The sequence below is a fragment of the Chelonia mydas genome, chromosome 4, assembly GCF_015237465.2.
Source record: "Chelonia mydas isolate rCheMyd1 chromosome 4, rCheMyd1.pri.v2, whole genome shotgun sequence".
Taxonomy (NCBI): Eukaryota; Metazoa; Chordata; order Testudines; family Cheloniidae; genus Chelonia; species Chelonia mydas.
Window position 1 is genome coordinate 62923503 of NC_057852.1, and position 26907 is coordinate 62950409.

The 26907-nt window shown below is 41.7% G+C and overlaps 1 protein-coding gene across 4 annotated transcripts in view; it reads left to right on the top strand.

Moving 5' to 3' along the window:
• Positions 1–21552, top strand: part of GLRB (glycine receptor beta) — a 71027-nt gene extending 49475 nt beyond the window's left edge. For 3 of the 4 annotated variants that reach the window (XM_007071272.3, XM_037897457.2, XM_043545896.1), the window contains 2 exons: positions 3585–3877; positions 19999–21552. In XM_007071272.3, coding sequence (XP_007071334.2) covers positions 3585–3877; positions 19999–20295 — 590 coding nt within the window. In that variant the 3' untranslated portion in view covers positions 20296–21552. Of the gene's footprint in view, positions 1–3584; positions 3878–9296; positions 9625–19998 lie in introns of those variants that run through there. The other variant, XM_037897458.2, reaches the window with a different exon arrangement.
• The last annotated feature ends 5355 nt before the right edge of the window (positions 21553–26907 follow it).

Consider the following 26907-nt stretch of genomic DNA (forward strand, 5'->3'; position numbering starts at 1 on the left):
CTGACAGGAAGACCTAAGGAGGTACTGGGGCTGCAGGGAGAGGCAGCAGGTCCAACCCCCTAGCCAATGATAAGTGGCCATTGCAGACTGCAGTTTTCCCCTGAGTAAAGGGGCTAGATGAGGACTGGCAGTGGGTAACTGAGGGGAGGTGGGCCCAGAGGAGTGGGGTTCCCTGTGTGAGGGACCCAAGGTAAGGGGCACTGTAGTCCAGGAGGTACATGGGGCCTATATGTGGCGGAGATAAAGGGACTGCAGAGGGGTGAGACACCAGCCCATAGAGGGCGCTCCAGGGCTGAGAGAGCTAATTCCTGGACAACCAGCAGGAGGCTCTGTGCTGGTGAGACAGCGCTCTGCTACAGAGCAACACACAGAAATCAGGGAAGGAAGGGGAAATATTACTACTTGTCCTACTGGGCACCTCTCCCATGAAATTAAGAGGAGCCAGGTTTAGACTAGCTGCGTGGTTGAACAAGGGCTGTTTCGAAAAGAAAAAAATCCTTCTTTTGCATGGAGGAAACTACTAAGGTTCCCCCCCAAACTCCTCACTAGTCAAACAGTAAAGATGCAACAGGGATTAGCTGGGAGAAAAGGAAGTTAAAGAGGGAATCCAAGTAACAGGTTACATATGGACGGGGGGTTTCAAGTAGATCCAGGTATAAAAGAATCCCACACTGCTAGAAGGAGTCATGAGAGAAGTCAGGTTAGGAGTTCCATGTAACTGGGAAAGGAACATTATGGTAGCAGGGGTGTCTGTATGTGCATGTGTGCACAGAGTAGGGGAATCCCCATAAAGGGAAATCAGGATGTGAGGCTTAGGTATTGAAATGTAACCTTAAACCTGTGAAATGCAAAGGTTGGTACTGCTCTTGGCAATGAGCAGTCCTGCTCCATATTCCTGGCTAAACCCTTTTTGCCACCAAACTGGGTCCCTAGGAGAGGGAAGAGGAACAGATACATTCCCAACCCAGGCCAAGCACTTTTCTACCCCAACAAAATTGTGGAGGGGCTCCAAAATTGTGGAAGGGCTCTGAGTGCTCCATGGGAATTGAATATTGTTGTTTATATTTCAACTTTTGAGTTTCTTTTTTTTTTCTCCCCAACTGTATTCCAGCATTTTGCTTTGGGCCAGTTTAGGTAACCACCTAATACAGCAGCACTCAGAGGTGCAGCTTACCAAACTGCTGTCAGGTTCTCTAAGACATGTCAATGTTGATTTTGCAGTGAATGTTTATTTAATAGAATATTTCTTCTTCCTCCACCTGATTATATTCTTTCCTTGAAATCTGATAAAACGTTCTTTCCTTTCTTTTGCTCTGAGACTGAACTTTTTACCCCAGGTTTCCAGACAAATGGAAACTAGCAGAAAGTCACTGTGGCCTCAGCTGCCCTATTGAACAAAGTGATGAAAGCTCTGCTGTAATCTTTTCAGTCAGTAGAATTTACAAGTTAGTTTTCCAACTTTAAGCCCAAGATCGTAAGCTCCAAGATCTTACATACTTCTGGGCAGTGACTGTAAAGAGCTGAGTGTTTTCAGCACCTATCACATAATACTAACAAAAATAGCTTATTAGTCCAGTAAACATATTTAAAGATAGTAAAAATAACTACATATTACAAAGAATATCCAGTTACAAAGAGATATTTACTAGCGCATATTGGTAGTCTGTTTGGCTACTAGTGAGGTGATTCAGGTTCAGAATAGGTGTTGATTTTCAGGGCTGTTGAATGAAAGTGGATAGGTGTATTAAGCATTTTCTATAGCATGAGCAGTAAATAGGACATAGAGCTTTATTAACTCTAACATTGCATTTACATTTCCACTCCCCACTGTTAAAAATGGGGAGTGAATCTCTAATGAGATCATCACAGATAAGTGGTTCATAATGACATTGTGAAAGGCAAGGAAAAAAGGGGGATTTCTTGTATGTGCTCAAATGCTTCAGATATGAAACAGGGAAAATCATCTGGTCCAAGCACAGGGATTTTCTACTTTCACTCTTGGTCCAGTGATATCAGTCTGATATCTCATTAGGGCAGGAAATAAATGCATTACAACCAATGGAAAGCTGGAATTACAAGCTTTAGAATGATATAGGGATATTATCTCTTTCTCGACAGTATATTGAAAGATTTTGACTTTGAAATCATATCACTTTGATTATTATCATTCCCCCCATCTTTGTTTTAGTAGCTAATATCTGACAAGCTGCCAGTGTTAGATTAATGCCTTACACTAAATAAAATCTGGGATTCTAAGGTGATGGGAGACAAATGTCTAATTATAGCAGTTCTGAATATACTGGCCACTACAATCTCACCAAAATCTAAGCAAAATAAACAACGAGGGAATGGTGTGATAAAGTCTGATATTTTGTGCCCTGCTCAGCTTAAAATTACTTTGATGGAGCAGTACAAATATTATAAGGACCATTAACATTTTCCAAGCATAAGTGGATAGGGATCAGAAAAAAAAATCCCTGCATGAATTAATATTTTGGTGTGTATATTGGATAATATATGTCATCAACTTAGATGATAATATGGGGCTGACTTGACACCTCTGCTTAAGGCCAGATTTTGAAGTTATTTACATCCATCCAACATCACTTACTTCATTGAGGTTGCACAGGTGCAACTGAGGGAAGAATTTTACCAATAGAGATCATAGAACCAAAATGGCAAGTCTGACTTGGGGAAGCGGGTGTAAGTATGCCTAATTTGACAATCATTTAGATAGTCAGCCTTTTAGACACATAAGTGTCTGTAAATATCCCATCTGCATATGACTGAACTGCTTCATTGAGATGATCTCCACATTTTGTCACCAGTGAGATGTATCCCTGTGGGTTGCTGAGCTTTGAGAACCTTCTAGGAAAGTGGTGCTCATTGGGACCATACAAAGGCCCCCTCTGAGCACCAGTCATTTGAAGCTGAGGTTGTAAGACACCATGCATTCCCTAGCCACTTTATTTCCTTCCTTTGCGCAGCTAATTGTGGACAGGTTTTCTTTTTGATTTTTAGCCAAAAACCTCATTTTAACTTGTACTCTAGACATGTTACACTGATACAGACCATTTTAAGTATTTTCCATGCTGTCTAGATTCCTGGGACACCTCTGGCTTAATTCTAGGCCATCATATTAGAGCTAAAGGATATGGAGGAAAAGACAAGGTTTTAACAGTGTATTTCATGCCCTTCCATCTTCCCGGAGTTAGATACACATACTCAAATGACTCTGTGTGTGTGTGTGTGTGTGTGTGTGTGTGTAACCATAAGTAATTTAGCATCTCTGTCTATCTACCTCTCAAGGCATTCGAGGTTTATTAATATTAATAAAATCCTGTCTAGATTATTAAGCCATTAGTTAACTGAAGGCATGTGTATCATGTATATTCAGCAGATAGTCATTTCTTGCAAAATATACCTGCTACATCATGAGGTTCCATTCACTCATAAGAAATGTCATCCATTAGAATCTAGCAGTATAGCTGTTTTGGGGACATGGGAAGAGCGCTCCAGCAGGGAAGAGGCTAAGAAGACTGCACAGTTTTCATTACTTTAATATATTGCTTTATTGTTTCTAGGTATCTTCTCAGTGCTCAGCTTGGCATCTGAATGTATGACTCTTGCTGCTGAACTCCCCAAAGTGTCTTATGTGAAGGCCTTAGATGTCTGGCTGATCGTTTGTCTTCTTTTTGGGTTTGCTTCACTGGTTGAGTATGCAGTGGTTCAGGTAATGCTGAACAATCCAAAGAGAATTGAAGCTGAGAAAGCAAAAATTGCCAAGGCAGAGCAAGCAGAAGGGAAAGGAGGCAATGTAGCCAAAAAGAACACGGTAAATGGTACAGGGACCCCTGTGCACATCAGCACTTTACAGGTAAGAGCTATGATATTTGATTCTCAGTCATAGTTGTTTAAGAAATATTTTTCATAGTTTTAATAGTTTTAATCTTAAAAATGGGATTAGAAATAGCCAAAACGTATTATTCTTGGTGCACGATGGTGATTAATGGGCAAGATTCTGAACAGTCTACCACAAATGACTTACGTTCAGATGTTCCCAGTGAAAAAACCTGAAGCACATTTTTTTAACACCCTAATAAGATGCCTGCTGCTGTGCTTCAAGTAAATCAAGTGACAAGCAACTTTATGATGATCTTGCACTTCTAATAGCAGCTGTGACATTATAACTGGGTTTAATTCAGTCAGGGCTTCCAGTAAGCATTTATTAAGAGCATACTCAAGTAGCAACAGTCTCATTGCTTTGCTTGAAATGGCCACAGCTGTACTGCATTATACATACAGAATTTCTAATCCCAGGGACCCAGAAGTGCTGGCATTTATAAATAAGGGAGATCTCTGTTTGTTTGCCTGTTAAACTGTCCCCCTCCTTTTCTTGTGCTGTTAGAGCTGATGGAGAAATCTGTTAATTCTCATTATATGGTTATGCATTCTGTCCCATGCCAAAGTTTTCTATACTGATGCTGACTTTATATGGCAATAACACCATTCTTGTTCAGAGAGATGTGGACTCCACAGGCCAACTCCCACCTGTCCTAGATGATATTTAACTTGATACCTATTCCGCAGGAGGAAATATAGAGCTATACCAGGCATGAATTTGGCTCATGGTTTTCAATGACTCAACAATTTAAATGACCAAAAATATGGCTATTAGGCCAGATCCAGGGTCCTGCTAAGGACACTTTGAGTCTGACAACAAATTACCTTCAAAAGCTGCCCTAAGAAGGAATGGGAGGATTCACCCAGTATGGGGGGGATCCTGGGTTGATGAAAAGCTGACATACACCAACGCCTACTAGTCCACCAGCATCGGGAACATGCTGGGGTTGGACTATGGTATACTCCACCAATTCCCAACTGGCAGTATAGTCTCTAGGAAATCATTCTGGCTGGCATAAATTAAACCAACCCTGTGGCTGCTTTAACTTGTGCAAGGAGCCAATTTGGACCCCCAGTCATCCCTTGATTGGGGGGAGAGGTAAAGGTGGCATAGCAACATCTTTGCTTCCCCACTCTCTGGTGCACTGAGCATGAACAGCTGGGAAGTATGCCCCTGCCCTTTGTGTTTAGCAATTTGATGAGTACCAAATTCAGTAGTTTCCTACAATAGAATAGTGTAGATACAACATTCCAGCAGAACAGCATGGAATCTATTGATTACTTTTGTCAAAATTGATTACTTTTGTGCAGCTTAATCAAGGTTAAGATTTTAAAATGACTATGGTGTTGTTAGCTAAAACACATCTATGTGATCCTCTATCCAAATCATGTATTCCTCTTATTGCATATCCCCTACCCGCTGCATGAGGTCCTTTTAATTGTCTTAACCACACTGTGTAAGAACATTAGGTGTTTCTCTATCATCATGTCTTTCATCTGTGCTATACAATAGCAGTGTTCTGCAAAGCTTTCCTAAAAGATGGCATATCACTATAGATTTTAAGGGCCAGATCTAGGTAAGGCATTGTGCATAGACAATCAACAGAAATATCCCCCCAACACACACACACACAGGAGGGGCAGAAGTGGGATGAAGGCTTATACTCAAGTCCTGATTTCTCTCCCCAGAAACTGCAGGGGCCTACTCTGTGGGTCATCCATTACAGGAGCCTGGGAAGGGCACTCCAAGATGGAGACTGTTTGGCCTGCACAGTTTTGTGTGTTTCCCCCAAGCTATCAGGGACCCTTATATGTGAACACCTTTTTCTCCTGGTGGGAATAATGTTTGCTGGATAGGGAGAGCTGTGCTTACGGCTTCTGCTGGCCAGAATATAGGTACAAATGAAACACTGTTTTTGCTGAGAAATTTTGGAAGCATTAATGTAGTGGGACAGAATTTGGCTCTGTAATAGGGTTGTCTCCTTAAATGATAGTGGGGTTTGGGTCCAGCTGATTCTCTGTTCCAAGGTGCAGCCCCTTTAAGAACAGGTGTGCTGAGACTGGTAGTTCCTGGAAAGATCACCAGACTGAACTGGGAGTAGGGACTCAGGAAAGCTGTGGAGATCCTGCATCAAGCGGGGAAGGAATGTTTTGAGCATGGAAAAGCCAAAGATTTGTGACAGTTTAATAATCCAGCTTTCAAGAGGGCGATCTACTGAAAAACCAAGAAGAAAAACTAAGACAGAATGACTGCAGTGCCACATCAGAGGGCAGCATTGTTCAGGACCTGTAGCAGTCCCTAAATTTAGTAAGGCAGAAAGCAGTTTGATGGGCCAAGGTGAAGAGACAGGCCCAGATTCAAAAAATCACTAGTGTATCGCACATCATTCAGTGGATCACAGCAAAATGAAAGACACCATAAAACAGAAGTGGACATGGGATGCATTTCTCAAATATCTACAGAACCTCAGCTGGTGTAAACTAGAATAGCTCCACTGACTTCATTGGGACCATTCACATGCTTAAAACTAAGCATTTGCTGGAGAGGGCCAAAGTGCTCCGTATCCTCAACTTTTCAGCTTTAATTCCTTTTGAGCTTGACACACTTTTTTGCTTATTTCAGGGCTGAGGGAAGGAAGTCAAAATGTTCAAAGTTGGGTGCCTAAAGTTAAGCACCTGAATCCATATTTAGGCATCTACATAAGTAGTCTGATTGGTAGAGGTGCTGAGCAGAGTTGCATGCTCAGCACTTCTGCAATAAACCTACTTAATTAGGTGTCCAACTATGGGCTTAGGTGCCTAAATTTTGGCACCCAAGTTTGGAAATTAAAAGTGTGCCTGACTGAAAACTCCATATCTGAACTGCCTGACATTTTGGAGAGCTCAGAAATCCAAATCTACATTTCACAGCTGGTTTTTATTAATACGAAGGGCTAAAAAGGAGCTCAAAAGTAGATCCAAATTATACATTTTGGGCCTATCTCTAGTACAGATTACAGAAACCATGGTGTGGAGATACTTAATGGTGAACAAAAGAAGTCATGAAGGCCAATGACCAAGAGAGGAAAACATTAAGAAGCATACAGAAGGCAAGGGAGAAATGATCTTTTAAAAGAGATGGAGAATTTGAGACAAAAAAAATAGGAATGCTGTTTCAGGTGGCAGGAACTTCAAAAGGAGGCTTTCAGACCAACAGTGGGAATAGGACTGCATGTGAGACAAAAGTGGAGATTGGCCCTAAATGTCTTGGGAGGGGTAAGCAGACAATGGATCGATGAGGTAAGCTGCAGTCAAACCCAAAGAGAGCTTTCAGAATAATTAAAGCTATGTGGAACTTAATCCTACAATGAATGAAGAGGAGCAAGGGGAGGTGCTTGAGGATGGTGATGCTGCTTTCCTCGTAAGAGAGAGGGCAGCAGATTTCTGAACACACTACAGTTCTGGAGACATAGACTTGTAATGGTTAAGGCAAGAAGGACTATAGGCATACTTGAAGATTTCACCAAAGGTGGAGTTGAGACAGTGGGTGGAGGAGGAGAGCTATAAACCTCAAGGGTAGTGCCAAGACTGAAGACTGCAGAGGCAAAAGAAGCTGACGGGGGAGAGGGAGAGAGATAGTTAATTGCAAATGCACCTCTTGTCCAAACAGAACTCCTTATTTTTTTACACTTTTTCTTAAAGAAACTAAAACCAATTCACAAGTCAAGAAAAGCAGAGAGGAATCATCATTAAAGGTGACAAATGATACTGTCTAATTAAGTATTAGAAGAATTGGTCTAAGGCCCTGTCTACACTGGCAAGTTTGTGTGCAGTAAAGCAGCTTTGATTACTGTAATTCCCAAGGTGTACACACTGCCAAGGCACTTAGTGTGCAGAAACTGTGGAGATGCAGTGCTCTAAAAAAACCACCTCGACGAGAGGCGTAGAGCTTTCTGCGCCGTGGCTACAGCGCTGCGGTGCCAGTGTAGACACCGTGGTGATTACAGTGCTGCGATTGGCCTCTGAAAGGTGTCCCACAATGCCTGTTCTCACCTTTCTGGCCATCGGTTTGAACTCTACTGCCCTGCCCTCAGGTGACCAACCGTCAGCCCTACCCCATTCATTCCTTTGCAGATTTGAAAGTCCCTTTCCTGTTTGCTCGGCAATGCATGCAATGGTCTCAGCGCATCTTTCCAGGTGGCCATGCCTGCTCCACGCACCAGACGATCCCCCATTTGGAGCAATGCTGAACTGCTGGACCTCATTGGCATTGGGGGAGAGGAGGCAATGCAGTCACAGCTGCGCTCCAGCCATCGGAATTATGATACCTATGGTCAGATTTCTAGATGCATGATAGAAAAGAGTCATGACAGGGACACATTGCAGTGCAGGGTCAAAGTGAAGGAGCTGCAGAACGCCTACCACAAGGCACAGGAGGCAAACCGTTGCTTGGGTGCTGCGCCCACAAGCTGCTGGTTCGAGTATCGCATTCAGCTCTTTGTAGGTGGTGACCCCACCTCCACTGCAAAGTCCCCTGTGGATACTTCGTTGGCTCACGTGCCAGTCAAGAGTGGACTGAGCCAGGAGGAGGCAATCTTGGATGAAGATGGGGAGCCAGAGGCAGAGGATGACTCGGAGGCCAGAAATGCATGCAGTCAGGATCTCTTTTCTACCCCGGAGGAGCCTAGCTAGTCACAGCAGTTGGATCTCGGTGAAGCGCAAACAGGAGAGGAGGCCCCTGGTAAGTGGATCTGATTTTGGGAATTGCTGAAGAGAGTTGTTGGGGACAGGAGGGTTGCAGAAAGCAGGCTTGTCTCCGATCTCATGCTTAGTTTGAGCAGCATGAGTTGAGAGGCATGTGAAGCCCTCACTTCGCAGGAATCTCCCTCAGAGATCTCCAGGAAACTCTAGTGGAGATACTGGGCAATCCACTGCTGCAGGTTTCTCGGCAGAGCTGATTTGTTTCTTGCCCCATTAACAGTAACTTTCCCGGACCACTGTGCTGTCGGGGAGCTGAGGGACCATTGCTGCACACAGGCTAGCTGCATAGGGGCCAGGGCGGAAGCCACAGGCTTGGAGAAGACCCTCCCTTGATTCCTTGCTCACCCTCAGCAGCGAGATATCTTCCATTATGATCACCTCCTGTGGAAAGTGTGGGGCCAGGAATGATTATCAGGCCCACCCTACAGTGCTGGCTTTCCCCAAAAGCCATGTGCCCAGTGTACAGCAGAGTCTGGGAACAGTGATTTACCCTGCCCCTGCAGCTACTCACCATTTTGGGGGTCTTGTGGCTTATGTGTGCTTGCCTGGGGTCAGCCACTTAGTGACAGGTGTGTGAGTACTGGCTGTGTTTTAAAGCACTGAAATAGTGTTGTCCGTGTTGCTTCTTTAAAATGTTGGATTTAAATTCACAGAGATGACCTTGGGAGCACAGCCTCCCTCTTGGTTATCGGTGGCAGAACAGTTGTGAAGAATTAGGAAGCATCCAAGAAGAACTAAGGAGGACTTTATACATGAGGTTATGATGCACTCCGCCGCCAAGAAAAAGGAATCGAAGGAGTGGCGGGATAGCAAGAAGAGGGAAAGAAAGGTGAACGCAGCACACCAAAAAGAAGCTACGGAGCAGCTCTTAACAGTTATGGAGCACCAGGCGGACATGCCCCAGGCGATACTAGCTCTTCAAACCGAGCAGCTTTGCGCCTGCCCTCCCCTGCAGCCACTGTCGCAAAACTCTTTCCCATGCGCACCCCCCACACTGCCAACACACTCTTATCAACCTCCTGGCTCCACTCTCTACCCGCAGCATTCCACTCCTCCCTCCTCCCAGTCCAGCAGTGTGGACTCTCTCTACCCACTGCACTCAACACCCATCCCTCTGCAGTTTGGCCCTGCTGAAGTACAGCACCCACTGCATCATACTCCAAAGGAGAAGGTTGGGTATGATCCCTGGACATACACAAATCTATAGCTGTCCTGGGACCCCTCCTCCTCTTGAGACCCTTCCATTTCCCCATCCCCCCCCCTACTGATGATTTTTTTTGTTTGACTCTCTCCTCTGGTTGTTGTCTTTCAATAAAAGAAGTGTGTTTGTTTGAAATCAATCTTTATTCTATTAATTGAAAGCAAAAAGAGCACTGCAAAGCAACATACAATTATGTTAAGGCCCCTTCTTGTATCATGTGCACCAATCACCTCCTAGAACTACAAGTACTGCACTCCTGACCATAGCAACAAATTCGTGGCTTTCAGCTTCACACTGCTGCCTCAAACCATCCCTGATCCTTATGGCCATGTGCTGTGCCCCTCTAATAGCCTTGGTCTCTGGCTGTTCAAACTCAGCTTCCAGGCACTGGGCTTCTGCGTCCAGCCCTGAGTGAAGCTTTCACCCTTCCCTTCACAAATATTATGGAGCATACAGCATGCGACAATAAGCATAGGAATATTGTCATCAGCCATGTCCAGCTTCCCATACAGGCATCGCCAGCGGGCTTTTAAACGGCCAAATACACACTCCACCGTCATTCTGCACTTGCTCAGCCTATTGTTGAACTGCTCCTTGCTGCTGTCAAGTTGCCCTGTGTATGGCTTCAGGAGCCACGGTATTAAGGGGTAGGCGGGGTCTCCCAGGATCACAGTGGGCATTTCAGCTTCCCCTACGGTGATCTTTGGGTCTGGGAAGAAAGTCCCTGCTTGCAGCTTCTTGAACAGGCCAGTGTTCCGAAAGATGTGTGCAGCATGCACCTTTCCAGACCAGCCTGCGTTAATGTCTGTGAAACGCCCATGGTGATCCACAAGCACCTGAAGAGCCATTGAGAAATACCTCTTGCGATTAATGTACTCGGTGGCTAGGTGGTCTGGTGCCAGAATTGGAATGTGCATGCCATCTATTATCCCTCCGCAGTTAGGGAAGCCCATCTGTGCAAAGCCATCCACAATCTCACATATGTTGCCCAGAGTCATGGTGTTTCGGAGCAGGATGCGATTAATGGCCCTGCACACTTCCATCAACATGACTCAAACAGTTGATTTTCCCACTCCGAACTGGTTAGTGACCAATCAGTAGCAGTCTGGAATAGCCAGCTTTCACAGTGTAATCGCCACACACTTCTCCAGTGACAGGGCAGCTCTCATTGTCTCGTGTCCTTGCACCGCAGGGCTGGGGCGAGCTCATCACACAGTCCCATGAATGTGGCTTTCCTCATGTGAAAGTTCTGCAACCACTCCTCGTCATCCCAGACATGCATCACAATGTGATTCCACCACTCAGTGCTTGTTTCCCGAGCCCAAAACGGCGTTCCTCTGTGGTCAGCACCTCCGTAAATGACACAAGCGTTCTCCTGTCGTAGCTAGTGTGCGTGGCAAGATCAATGTCACACTCCTCTTGCCTTTGTACTTTAAGGAATAACTCCACTGCCACTTGTGATGTGTTGGTCAGTGCAAGCAGCATTCTGGTCAACAGCTTGGGATCCATTCCTGCAGCCAGAAAGAGGCAGGGCAGGCCACGCAGTACACAACCCATTGAAAGATGGCGCCAAATGCAGACGGAAGCACAGGGATTGCTGGAATGCGAAGCAATGCATCATGGGGCATTGGGACAGGACCCAGGATGCCCTGTGACCCCTTCTGCCTTCCCACAAGTCTTAGCTGCAAAAGAGAAAGGTGCTCTGTGGGATAGCTGCCTAGTGTGCACTGCTCCAAATAGTGCCGCAAGAGTGAACATGCTATTGCGCAGGCAGCTGTCAGTGTGAACACACAACAGTGTTTTTCCTTGGGTGCTCTCTGAGCGGTGCTGTAACTGCCGGCACTGTAACTTTGCAAGTGTAGACATGTCCTAATTTGCCATTGTAAACTGAGGTGAGAAACAGCTTTATTTCACTTAAAATCATCTGTGTAGAAAGTTTCAGCACTCAATACCATGAGATGAGGATTGGAAATGTACAGCTTTGCACAGATCTCTGCAACACTACTTTAACAATGCAGGCAGGATCTTTTACTACAGTGGTCTCCAACCTTTTTACGCCCAAGATCACTTTTTCAATCTAAGGGAAACCCAGGATCTACCCCACCCTTTCCCAAAGCCCCTGCCCCTTCCCCAAAGCCCCGCCCCACTCATCCCCCCTACCCCCGTCTGTCGCTTGCTCTCCCCCACCCTCATTCACGTTCACCAGGCTGGGGCAGGAGGTTGGGGTTTGGGAGGGGGTGCGGGCTCTGGTCTAGGGCTGAGGGGTTCGTAGTGTGGGAGAGGGCTCTGGGATGAGCCTAGGCATGGAGTTGGGGTGCAGGAGGGGGGTGCAGGGTGTGGGCTCTGGGAGGGAGTTTGGGTACAGGAGGGGGCTCCGGGCTGGGGCAGAGTGTTGGGGTGCAGGAGGGGGTACAGAGTGCTGGCTCTGGGAGGGCGCTCTGGGCTGGGGCTCGGGGTGCAGGAGGGGGTACAGGGTGCTGGCTCTGGGAGGGGGGTCAGGGTTGGGGCAGAGTGTTCGGGGTGCTGGCTCTGGGAGGGAGCTTAGGGATGGGGGTTGGAGTGCGGCCTCCCACTGGGCAGCACTTACCTCTGGTGGCTCCTGGTCAGTGGCGGGCGCAGCGAGGCTAAGGCGGTTTCCCTGCCTACCCTGGCCCCACACCACTCCCAGAAGGGGACAGTGCACCCATGGGAGGGGCAGGGAGCATGTGGCTCCGCACGCTGCCCCTCTCAGAGGGAGACCCCTGCCCCCAAGGCCTCAGGGCTGCACTGGCCACTTTCGGGAGCGACATGGGGCTGGGATAGGGAGCCTGTCTTAGGGGCAGGCACACTGTGCTGCCTGAGATCACGATTGACTGGGAAATCCTCTAGGAGCAACCAGTCGATCGCAATCGACCGATTGGTGACCACTGCTTTATTATAATCACTCTGGCAACAAATTACCCTCTGACTCCCTCTAGTGCTTCATTAGCGTTATCAGCATCTTTAATAAAGGTCTTGGGCCCCAATCATTATCTTGAATGCAAAAAAGCACATTAGTAGGAAAAATGTGCTGAAATTACACCCAAAAGTAAACATCCAGAGTGCACACAAACCATTCTTCTTAGTATGGCAGCTATACTGCCCACATGGGGCTTAGTCTAGCAACAGGTGTTATTCTTATTTATTTATTTATTCATTCAATTTATAATCAATGAAACAGAATCTATCCTGTGTTCTGGGAACCTGTGACGTTATTAAAGGTACAGATAAAAACAGTAACTTCCCCTCATCCCCAAACTAGAAAATAACCAACCAGAGATTAAAATCAAACGCAAACAATACCTAGGCTCACCCAGAAATGCCAGTCCTTATCACGCCTCTCAGTCCCCATCTGTATAAAATGGTAGCCTTTGCAGCATGTTTTAAAGGTTAAGATTGATACTATTTAGGACTGAGAGTGGGGAATGAAAGTAAATTCCAAAGTCAAGAAAGCCCCTCCCTGGTAGAAACTCCCTCTTTTAAACCAGTGGGAGCCTAGCTTGAGTTTTTCTGTTGATTGCACCTGTGACAGTATGACAAAGGGATCATATATGGTGTGTCCCAAGAAATTGTCTCAATTTCTGAGCCAGAGGAAGATGGAGAAAAGCCTTTCTCTTCAAATCTGCACTCAGAACAGCAGGGGTTTCAATAACAGCCTCAGATTGTGAACTCTAGAAACAAAAAGTGGGTACACATCCATGGCTGAGAGGACAGATAGAATTATTGCTGCATTTCCAGATGTTCATACCAGCATCATCCTCCCCGGACTACACTTCAGATAGCTAAACGTCCTCTCTACCCAAACCCTGGATGAGGTGTTCAGCAGCACTGACTGAATTGGATGAGAAGGAGAAATAGAGCTGGGTGTCATCAGTCTATTGCAATCCTCACAGCCTCTTCACTAACCCTCCCAACTACCATAGAGTCATAGAGTTTAAGGCCAGAAGGGCCCATTAGATCATCTCGTCTGATCTCCTATTTATCCATATACATACTGAATGAAAGGAGACAAGATGGAACCCTGCAGAATTACCAGTGAAAGAACTGTTAGTAAAGAAAACCAGTTGCCCCAGATTATCTTCTAGAATCTCTGAGAGTTAAGACTGAAACATGTAAAGGGAAGTGCTGTCTTAGTCTGCTAGGGTTTACAGATATGTTAACAAGGCCTCATGATCAGTGCTATCAAAAGGCATCTGGTAGATCTAACAAAATCACCATCTCTGTGTGAGAGAAAACAAAAGAAGAGTCAGTTGCTGTTATAGCTTTTGCTAGTGCAGAAAGCTCTAAAGTATATCAATCTACGCATCAGGAGCCACCTTTACCCACAGTTTCTATCACTGGTTCTAAGCATAGAGAAAATTTTGATAATCTCTGATAAAGCTTTGTGGTCACCTTTTTTTTTTTTAGCAAAATCTGACTTTTTAAAGGGAACCACTGTGGGAGTTTGATTTTTTTTTTCCACTGCAGAGTAAAGTCATATAGTGAGAAAAACAGGGAAAAGGAGAACTGTTTGCAAGATGAGTCATCTTTTCTTTGCTACCACTGGTGGTGTGATTGCAGAGAGAGATTACGTTGTTAACTCTGGAAAATCCTCCTGGATTTGAAAAGTCACATTTTCATCATGCCCATTTATAGAAGTCATCCCACACATGTGTGCTGATGACTGAACTGGACATTTGCTAAAAGAATAATGACTTAGGCAGATGATGAATGGCTCCCTTAAGGTACTGATAACACCCCCAATTCAGTCAGTCTTAAGGAGAAATAGGCATATTTCTTGCTAATCTTCTCAGAGCATTGCTAACATATTTCTGGGCTTTGGCGTCTGATGCATATTATGTTCATCTATGCTGATTTATAACATATATGATTATTCCTTTGATCTTACTAAAGTGCTTTTTCCTTCACCTGTGTGCTTTAACCTCAGAGATTTTTCTTGCAGATTCATTATGTGCACAGTTTTGACTTTGACAGCTAAACCACTGTTTATGTATGTGAAAGCAATGTTAAATACCTTTTACCTGTTGCTGACTTCAAGACAAGCAGACCATGGGCACCTTGGATTTTGTTGGTTTGTGTCTTTTGTGGCTCAGCATTACTTTTGACGCTATTGCTCTGCCATAAAGATGGTTTAGGGACAGGTGTTGAGAATTTACAGAAGAGATGGTACTTAAGTATCATACCAATTTCCTTGATAAAACACAAAAAAACTTAGTCAAACTGCCCTAAAAACATATAGGTAGAATACATTCAAGATAATGAACCTAGGAACTCTATCACACTGTGTATTAGCATCAGGTTTGCCTGCTAAGGGCAAGACTCAATGGATCAGTAAGAGATAAAGCACAAGATGGAGTACTAGCTGGTCTGTTATGGACCACCAAATCAAACTGCAGAATAGGATGACTGGCTCCTTAAGCACCTAGCTAAAGTGTGTAAAGAGGAACAACTCTGTTATCAGGAGGAACTTAAATCTAAGAACATATGCTGGAAGTCTCACGTTGCGAGTACTAAAACATCCTTGGAATTTCTAGAAATTATGGATGACAATTTTACTAACTCAGAAATTATTGCAACCATTATGTGGGAGATTCGATTACCACACCTCATCTTGACAAATAAAAAGGAATTGATCACAGAACTAAAAGTTTAATGGTTGCTTAGGTAAAAGTGATCATGACTTGATTACATTTGTTATGTGCAAACAGAATAAATTTATTGTTATTTAATGTTTATTTTATCATAGCACACAGGCGCCATACATTGGACCAAGACCCCATTGTGCTAGGTGCTGTACAAACTGCTTTAAAAGGACCAGTTTCACAAAACTCAAAACAATTATAAGACATATGTGTTGGGAGACAAAATATATATGATGATTGGTTACTGTTTAAGCACATTTTACTAGATACCCCAGAATCCATATTCCTGCAATCAAAAAAGGTTATATTGGTTTTAAAAAAAACTTAGGGGGGAAATGAAAGCAGCAATAATAATTAATAATTAAAAACAGATGGAAAAAGGAGGAAATTGATAGCAATAAATATAAATTAGAAGCTAAAAGTTATAGAAAATTGATAAGAGAAGCAAAAGGACACAAGGAGAAAACTATGATCAACAGTTAAGAATAATATGGCCTTTGAGTGCGTCAAGAATTACACAAAGTAAAACTATTTTCCCATGCTTATTCCCCCCACCCCCGTACTGTACTCTCACCTTCTTGTCAACTGTTGGAAATGGGCCATCCTGATTATCACTACAAAAGGTTTTTTTCTCCTTCTGATAATAGCTCACCTTAATTGATCACTCTCATTATAGTGTGTATGGCAATACCCATTTTTTCATGTTCTCTGTATGTATAAATATATCTTCCTACTGTATTTTCCACTGCATGCATCCGATGAAGTGGGTTTTAGCCCACATAAGCTTATGCTCAAATAAATTTGTTAGTCTCTAAGGTGCCACAAGTACTCCTTGTTCTTTTTGCTGATATAGACTAACACGGCTACCACTCTGAAAAGAATAAAAGGGACCATAACAATGGTATGGGACCATTACTAGAGGGAAATGGTAGAATTGTCAACGAAAAGACAAAAGTGTTCAATAATTATTTTTGTTTTGTATTTGGGGAAAAGACAGATGAGATATTCATATCATATGATGATGATTAAATACTTTCTATTCCAACAATTGCTAAGGAAGATGTTAAATAGAACCTTCTAAAACTAGATACTGCTAAATCGGCAGGTTTTGATCACAGGAGCTTTAAAAGAGCAGTTTAAGGAGCTATCTGCACTGTTAGTGGGTTTTTGTTTGTTTGTTTTTTAATAATGTCTTAAAAAACTAGGTAAGTTCCTGGAGACTGGAGGAAAGTTAATATTGCACCTGTATTTAAAAAGGTGAACAAGATAACTCAAGTAATTATAGGCTTGTCAGCCAAACATCAATCCAGGCAAAATAATGGAACAGCTAATACAGAACTTGATTAATAAAGAATTAAAAGAGGGTAGTATATTCAATGCCAATCAACATGGGTTTATGGAAAATAGATCTTGTCAACCTAACTTGATATTTTTTTTTATGAAATTGCAAGTTTAGTTGATAAAGGTAATAGTGTTGAGTTAATATAGTTATACTTCTGTAAGGCATTTGACTTGGTACCAGATGACATTGATTAAGAAACTAGAAATATATTGAATCAAAATGGCACAAATTAAATTGATTAGAAATTTGTTAATTGATGGGTCTCAAAAACTAATTGTAAACGGAGAATCATCATTGAGCATGTCTGTTTCTAGTGAGCTCCTTCAGGGAATGTTTTTTGGCCCTGTGCTATTTAATATTTTTATCTATGACCTGGAAGAAAATACAAAATCACTACTGATAAAGTTTGAAGATGACACACAGATTGAAGGGAAGCAGTGACTCTGAAAAAGATTTGGGGATCATGGTGGATAATCAGCCAAACAAGAATCCCTAGTGTGAAACTGCGAGCTAAAAGAGCTCAAGGAATCCATGGATGTATCAATAGGGGAATATCAATTAGGAGGGTTATATCAACTCTTTATTCAGCACCGGTGACTGCTACTGAAATACTGTGTCCCATTCTGGTGTCCACAGCTTAAGAAGGATGTTAAAAATTTGGAGAGGGTTCAGATGACCCATGAAAATGATTGAAGGATTGGAAAAAAATCCCTATAATGAAAGACTCAAAGAGCTGAATTTATTAAGCTTATAAAGAGAAAGGTTAAGAGATGAATTTGATCACAGTCTATAAGTTCTTACATGGGGATAGTAGAGGGCTCTTCAATGTAGAAGACAAAAGATCTAGAAGACAAGATCCACTGGCTAATAACAAGGCAAGATTTGTAGCAATAAGGTAAATTAATCATTGAAACAATTTACTGAGGTTTGTGGTGGATTCTCCACCACTGGAGATTTTTAATTCAAGATTAATTTTTTTTCTAAAAGATGCTCTAGTTCAACCACTGCTCTTGGACTTCAAGCTGGGATTAATTCAAGGATGTCTTTTATGGTCTGTGTTGTGCAGGAGGTCAGACTAGATGGTTAAAATGGTCCCTTTTGGCCTTAACATCTAAAAAGTTCTGCACTATCATGCAAATGTAGGTCCTATAATTAATGTTTCAAGCTATTGCTACTCCAGACCTAGGATTGAGCAAATTATAAAATAGCTATTATAAAATTGTTTCCACAGTCAAGTTATATTGTTTTGTCTGGTTATGATAAGACAATGTGCACAAGGAATGGAGAGTGGAGAGTCTTTAAAAACATTTTAATGTCTTTAAGAGCCTTCAGTGTAACTGTTCAAAAATAAATCTGCATGCTAGTTGACTTTCCAAAGAAAGCTGCCAGCGGCTTTTGATAGGTTTACAGGAATATTATGTTGCTAGCAATAGAAAAGCAGGTGAGCTACATTTAACATGGATAATTTCACATTCCTACCAGAAATTATAGACAAACTAGAGGGAATATAGAGAAGAGCAACTAACTTATTTGGAAGCTGGAGAGACTGATATATGAAGAAAGATTAAAAGCTTGCCTAAGCAGTGACTAAATGAGAAAATGGGAACAGTCTACACATAAATGTGCAAATGCCATGAAGGGAAAGGAATAACTGATGGTACTACAACAGGGGTCTTAAACACACGGCCTGCCATAGGTGCCGACTCCACCGGCAGCCAAGCTCCCCCCCCGCCTCCCCTAGTGCGCCGCATTCCCGCTCCTCTGCCTACCTCCCAGCACTTCCCGCCGCCAAACAGCTGTTTGGCGGCACTTATGACTTTCCAGGAGGGAGAGGGGAGGAGTGGGGATGCGGCATGCTAAGGGGAGGAGGCAGAGAAGAGGAGGGGCTGGGGTGGGGATTTGGGGAAAGGGTTGGAATAGGGGCAGGGAGGGGGCGGAGTTGGGGCGGGGGTTTATTTTTATGCAGTATACCTTGGCGGTTTTCAAAGAGGGGTAAAATATAAGCTCCAAAATATTTTTTTCAGTTGATCCAAAAGTCCTGATGTGCTTTCCATTCCTGAAATTACCTGTTAAACCAGTATACTTACATTTTTATTTTTGTCTTCTTCTCTGAATATTCTAAAATGAAAGAAGTCACTGGGAGAGGTTTTCAAACGCATACAAGACAGTTAGATATCCACCTCCCATTGATGCCTAGCAGCGGTCTCCAAATCTCTTCAGGCTGACTAGATTGTGTGGTGCTTTAATCTTTTTCTGATTTTTGTAACAGCTGAAATATAAACTTTCTGCAGATCAGGTATGGGGACCCAAGTAACTGTTTTTCAAAACCATAGTCCTTCAATTACATCAAATATCAGTTTATTTTTAAAATTGCCTTTCTATGTACCAGCAGAGAGGACAAGTCTGGGACAGACACAGCTGAGTTTAAATCCCCTTCCCCATGATCTGTTCCCCTTTGCTCCAGAAGTGTTGAGGGAACAGACAGCTGGGAGAAAGGTTGCCCTTCAGTCTCTTAGGGGAGTTTTCCAGTGATGAGATCCTCTAGCATGCCAATGTGTGGCTCTGGGAAAGTGCTGTATTACCTTTGTTGCTGTCATTATAGAGGGGACAAGGACTATTGATACAAGGAGGGTGCTCTCTCTCCGCTAGAGGGGGTCCCTCTCTGAGAGGGTTTAGGCATATTAGCTATCTGGTATGGGGAAACTTTCTGTGCTCAAGCTTAGTGCATAAAGTACTGCAATTTCCAGTTTTAAATCCTAATTGGAGCTTCTGAGCCCCAGTGTAACATAAGTATTAAATAATATCAATCTAAGAACTTTCTTGTACTCTGAATCCACGTAGAAAAAATATTCTCTCTCTCTGTAGCCTTAAAAGACAATCTAGCAATATAGCATAGTTAGTTCCACAGCATGAGGCACTTGTATATTCAAAATTATATAATTATCAATGTTTAGATTCGTTTATATGATAGACTGATCATCCTTAAGTACTCTATATTACAACCATTCCTACAAATTAAGCTAATGTGGTGAATCCCCATCAACAAGTAATTTCATATATATTTGTTTTCTGCGTTCTCTTACAGGTGCCTTATGTTTGTGAATAAAATATTTGTGAGTCAATCATGATTTCCCAAACTCTTTATTTCATAGGTTGGCGAGACCAGATGCAAAAAAGTTTGCACCTCAAAATCTGATCTGAGATCCAATGATTTTAGCATCGTTGGAAGCTTGCCGAGAGATTTTGAATTATCCAACTATGACTGTTATGGAAAGCCCATTGAAGTCAACAGTGGGCTCGGGAAATCTCAAGCAAAGAACAACAAGAAGCCACCTCCTCCCAAGCCTGTCATTCCATCAGCAGCAAAGCGAATTGATCTTTATGCAAGAGCATTGTTTCCTTTCTGCTTCTTGTTCTTCAATGTCATATACTGGTCCATATATTTATGATAAATCTTTTATTTTTTCATTTGTGTAAAATATGTCTCATTTCATTATTCCCTTTCCCAATCATGAAGGCCAGTCTGTGAAATTATTTTGCATTTGCAAAGCAATATATTGCATTTGAGATGCCATGCGATTGTAATGAAAATATGGCATCTTAATTTTGAATGAAAGCATGACACTGTAATGTCTGTGCTGAAACCAACTGTTGTATATAAATGTACAGCATACATCCTGCTTTAGGAATATATGACAGATGATGCATACCACATTATTAAAGCAAAATAATTATCTTCCATTATTAACATACAGATTTAAAGTGTTTCTGATAACGAAACTGATGTGCATGTTGAGTATTAAGATCAATATTCTAGTACATGTAGTATTTAACAGCTCTTCTTATGACTTTCAGAGAAAAAAATTTGTTCCTGTATAATTTTAAATGGCACTGTTAAAGAAAAAGCTAAGTTGTAATTAATATTATTTAGACTTTGTAAGTAAGTGGAGAAAGTACTGACTAAGCTGATCTTGTCTATGTGGAAAAATAAAGATCAGAGAATAACTAATTTTGCAAAATTAGCTCATTTAGAAATATTACTTTGCATCCTTCAAGCAAACCAACTGCAAAAGTGAGTGCAAATGTGTTGGCAATAAATATTGGACCAAATTTTGGTAGCCATCTCCACAAGGCACACGTTTGAAAACCTGCAGGCAGAAGAGAAATGAGGGCTAGAGGCTGTCCTTCCTTTTTCTAGAACATACCCCCCAAAAATCTATCAACAGGCCACTCTCCAGGCTTCTAAGCAACAGGAATTGTGGAGCAGCATCACAGGGTAGGGTTTAAAATCTGTACCTGTCTCATCTGTGGCAAACCCTTCCAAGCTTGCAGTGTAGGAGTCACAGTCTGGTCTGGTTTGCATGGGTTTGCAGTTTCTGAAGTTCAAAAGGCTTGAATATAAGTGAACCCATTATTCCTATGGTCAAATTCCATCATGACCCATATTCAAGGTTTGCATTTTCACACGTTAGAACAAATCACCAAAAATAAGGCCTAGCAACTATAATGAAAGGGACAGGTTTCTGATTCTGAACAACTCAGAGGCTGAGGCCCATATAAAAAGTCTTCTTGTGCAGAGGCTAGAGAGCACGGGTGCAGTGTCTGTCCATACCAACCCATTTACACTGCTGCTGCTTGTTGAGAATGAAATCCTAAATGTAGTAAGGGTGTGACAGGAGTTCTGATGAGAAGCTGCTCTTTATTTTGTAGACCTTAATTTCCTAATAGTTTAGTCCCATGAGGGCTGTAATATCATGGTTAAATTTTAGTTGCTGGGTTTAGTGTTCAGGTGATGGTGGTGGCCTGTGTTATACAGAAGTTTGGACAACATGATTTGGTGGTTGCTGCTGGCCTTAAACTCTTTATGACTCTATGACCCAGTAACGTGACATCCGTTAGTATTACAAAAGAATACTAGCTTAGTGTAGGTAGTACAGCAGTCAGTATTCACTGACTCCAGTGGTTACTATTACATTGTACTTTGTGAAACTCAGATATAAAGTGAGACTAACAATAAAATGACATTTTCTGCTATCTGAAGGAATCAAAGAAGGTACGAGCAACATAGCCCTCCTCCCGGAGTACACAGTGAGACTTTGCTTCAGCCCTAATGCAGCAACAGAACTGTGACCTCAGGGAATGAATACATTTCCTCTTGGAAAACTGGGTTATAGTTGTTAGTCAAAATATTAAAATAAGACATTTCCCACTAACTGGGGGATTTACCAAAGTTAATATGTACTAGTTCCCCCCTAAAAGATAGAAATGGGCTGGGAGAAAAGTCTGATTTTTCCCAGGTGAATCAGAGAGTTCAACTGAAATGCAGTCTTTAAGGAGAAGCACGTAATAAAGCTTCTGCTGAGCTGACCCTCTTGTTGACAGGGGCAGATTCAACAGGGATGGGCAACAGAAAAAAACATCACATGGCTTCCATGTTGTAACTTGTCATATGTCCCTGTGCACTTAAGCTCAAAATGCACCTGAACCAGCAGCCCCCAAAACTGCACACATAGAACAGAAAAGTTCACCAGAGCTTTAGTGGGCAACTCACAAACAAAAACAAGTTTTAACAAGTAACTGCCCATCTGTGAACAAAGGTGGAGTACTTTTCTGAGGTGCAAGGTCTATGCCCCGCTTAAGCACAGAGGTGAATTTCATTATTTGGGTATACTTTGATTTTCAGCAAAACGTTGTGCACAGCTCTTACATTGAAAATTCCAATGCATGGAGATAATTTCTGATTCTAACCGTAATAATCTGTGTATGGTTCAGAGATGTGCTGCTGTTCAGGATATTGGGTGCTCAACAATCTTGCATCTCCAATGTATAGGTATGCAGCCTTCAGGGGTTATTTACATAGGCAGCCTGAATATAGCCCATAGATTGGTTTCTGACTGGAGCAGATGGAAGTAACCCAAATATTACTGGACACTGTTGAACTGAAAAACAAGTTGAGGGATGAGAGGGAGGAGTTAACATTGTTTAGGCCAGTAAGTCTCAAATTTTTGTATTGATGACCCCTTTCACACAGTAAGCCTCTGAGTGCGCCCTTCTTATAAATTAAAAACACATCTTTTTATATCTAACACTATTATAAATGCTGGAGGCTGACAGCTTGTGACCCCCCGCCCCTGCCTAATAACCTCATGACCACCTGAGGGGTCACAACCCCAAGTTCCCTTGGCTTAGGCTCTGTTTCAAAGTTGCCAGTTTTTTCCAATTGAGGTTTGGAAGTTATTACAGAACTTAAGAAGAGATGAAGAAGATTCAGAGAGGGAAGGCTACATAAAGGCAGAGTAATATATATAATTTATTCTCATACTTGTCTTTTTTTTCTAAGGTTCTGGAGGGCAAGCAAATAATTACCCAGCGTTGGAAATTATATGCCATCTAAAAGATACTTTGTTTGTTAGTACTTTTATATCAGATGACTTGTCTGTAATTAATGTCCATATTTTATATGTATAAATCCATTACAGATTTTATTGTTACATTAATCTCTGTTCCTTCTTGCTTTCCTGCTTACTTGATGGTGTTCGTGTTTATCACAAAACATTTAATCACTAATACACCATAATTACTTTCCAATTCAACTCCCACAAGAGCAAGCAAAGGGAATATATATTATGGCAGATGTTTTGTTTCTTTCCTGAAAGCACAAAAAACTAAAGACAGAATAAGATGCACTACAAAATCCAAAACACACAAAATTTAGAATAACATTCATATGAGGCTTAAAATAGATGATACCTTGTACTTTGACAAGCAAAGGATATCAAATGTAGCAATATTTTTATCACTGCAGAACACTACTTGCTCCAGTGAGTAATAATTGATATAAGAAGGCTTTTAAATTTTATTTTTCACCCTACTGTTAAAAGGTCATGAAGAGTTTCATATGTCATCTTATCATATCATGGTCCTTCAGCTCCCTCTAGTTGTAAAATTCTGCCTGTAGAACGACATCTCCCAGCTACATTCTGGAATAAGATGCAAAATTGCAAAACTGATTGCCTATTTGGGGGATACAGATATTAAGGACAGAGATGTTATAGAATAAAACAGTACTAGCAGGCTCAATAAAGAGCTAAGTTTGATAACTGTAGCTACTAATACAATAGGGGTTGTTAAGAAAACAATATTATAACAATTAAGAAATTCTAATAGTGAAGGTAAAACTTTAAATTCCTCCTGAGCAAACAGCAGATTTATAATTAGATTAAACAAAGTAGTTCTGAACAACCTACATAGTGGAGCAACCTATTCTGAAAGGAGGAATCTTTGCAAGTTTCAACTTGCACGGTTTCCTTTAAATTTTCCCACCTAGACCCCTGTAAGCAGAAGAAACACAGGTTTCCATTCTCCCTTTAATTGGTACATCTTTCAAGATTCACTTGGGCCTCAGGGAATTCAAAATAGGCATTGGGTTGCCCTTTCTTTCCGCTGTGCTATCTAGTACTCCGAGCTCCGAAATGCCCCTGAACAGCACACTCCTACTCAGAGAACAACCAAGTGGATCAAACTTTGTATTCAAATGTGCTAAGAACCTGTAGGTGACTCCATACCTTAAGATCTTAGAATGCATTCCACCAGGTCCAAAACAACATCTATTAGTAATCTCCATAGGGATGAGTTGGCTGTTGCCTGGAGCACAAATCACACATTTATGTATCATTACTCTTTGGAATTGGCATCTAAATAAGATGTGCAATTTTGGAGAGCAGTTCTGCAACCGTTATATGACGATCCTCCTCCTTTTATTCTCCTTTAAGGGATGTTACTTCTAGTTTCTTTTCTACAAGAGGGAATCTATACAAACAATTTTTGAAAGAAAAAGACTTACCAATAAATAACCTAACTTTTAGAAAACATTGCCCATATCGATCCACACTTCCAACCCAATTTTCTTAGTTCTTCTGTGTCTTTAACAGTTTGAGTAAGAGGAAAAGGAAGTGGGTGGGGCTAATCTGTACCTGAATATTTCTCAGCTGCCAATACCACTTTGTGTTTCCTTTTAAATCTTCAGATCATTCCCTTTGCCTTGTTTCTGATTTCATCAGACAATAGCCAATACCCTAATAATTGGTCCTCTTGAAAGGATTTAATGCAGGAATTACCTACTGATCATTTACCATGACCTGGCTTCAAGACATCAGTGCTGATATCATGTAACAGCCTTGGGTTTTTGATGTGGTAAATAAGACTAAAATTGTCATCTTGGAATCTCTTTAGAAAACTTAACTGAATGTCTACGAAACAGGCTTTTCCTCTGCAATGAGACGCTTTGTCCAAGTGCAATGATGGAGTGAAAAGTGTCTGTACAAGGTGCTCCCTGTATGTCTTTAAGTCATAGTTGCTTTCGGCCATATTTGCATTTTGTTGTGTTTTACTGACAGCTGTGGCGGAAGTGATTTACTTTGGGGTTTTTATTACTACTTGTAGTGCCAAAAGTGAAACCCACACTCACATGCACACATTTGGCGGGGGTGGGACTGAGAGCAGCAATAAGACTGTGTATGTGAATGTGATTGAACAAAGGTTGATCTGGATGTTAAAGTATATGTGAATAGTAAATAAGATGAAAATATATGGGCCTTATTTATTGCTCATGTATGAAAGGTAACTATATTTCACCATTGTTAGATATATATGTAACTGCAGAATTATATGTTGTTTGGATGAATACCCACTACAGACATGATATTTTCCAGCTCTCTCTAGAACCTAGAGATTATTGCTGAAAACAAGTTATGAGAAACAAATCGTAACATTTTCAGTCTTACTGATTTTGACTATTACCTTCTAAATTTTCTGTTGACCCAGAGGGCCAACAAAATATTCTTCTTAATGTTTAATAAGTGTTTACAACAAATGTATTTCTCAGTGTCCCAGGCAGTCTTCTTCTTTGGATTAAAATGTTCCTTTCTTTTACTTTGGAAGACCTGCTTGCATTGGAATTTGGAATTGGTTTGAGGTTTGGCCATTTCAAAGGCTGAAAGGCATACTCCTGAGAGGTTCGGAGGCCTAGATTCTCAAAGGTATTTAGGTACCTAAATCCTATTTAAATCAGTGGGAGTTAGGCACCTAAATACCTTTTGATCATCTAGGCCTAAGTGTCTGCTCCTCCCAGAGATGTGTCTCAGGATCAGGCCTATGCTGGAGAATGGCACATTCAATAAAACGTCAATAGGAAAAACATTATCTATTATAATATACTTAATCTACTTAATTTAATTATATATTATTACTAATCTATTAATGCTTCACATTTGTTAATTGGCTGATCATTAGGACCTCCTAATTTCCTAAGAATTTATTAAATGAAGACTAAAGAAACATAAATACAGGGGAAGGAATCCTTTAGCCCAACACAGGTGGGAAAAAATGTTGCTATTATCCCCTTAGAAATATGACAAGCAGTCTCTGGTTTCTTTGGGTCTTATTAAGTCTTGGCGGATTTGAGGACGTCACTATTGCTACAGAAAGAATAATTAAGCTCCCCTCCCCCATTTGATTTATGGAGCGAAAAGGTGAATAAAAACAGTAGGGGCGACAAAAGGGGACAGCATATGATTGGTGGAGGTAGTGGGAAGCTGCCAAATCTCTGCTCTTGCTGCAAAAAGCCCTCTCTGTTGCTTTTCTATAGTAATAACCCAAACACCAACTTGGAATAGTATTAGAAATGCTGCAGTATAATTCTATTGGGAGCTTGAGTCCCTGCCCTGCAAAAATTCACCCTAAGAGATTTTAAACAGAAAATACCAATTACTTATCCAAGTTTGGCAGCAATTTATTATCTCGTGTATTACTCACAACCACATTTTATTGCTTTATTTATCAAAATTCTTCCATGCTATTCCCATGGCAAAGCATTTTAAATTAGGAAGGTAGGGGGGTTTGTAACTTTTATTTTTTACATATACACAATATTGAACCATATTACAGTTTAAATTATTTTCTTCAGGAATATAAAAAAGGATCTGATGCATTTTAAATGACAGCTTCTCAGAATGAATTTGCCAATCTCCATAAAGAAAGTCTTGATGAAATTAAATTGGCGG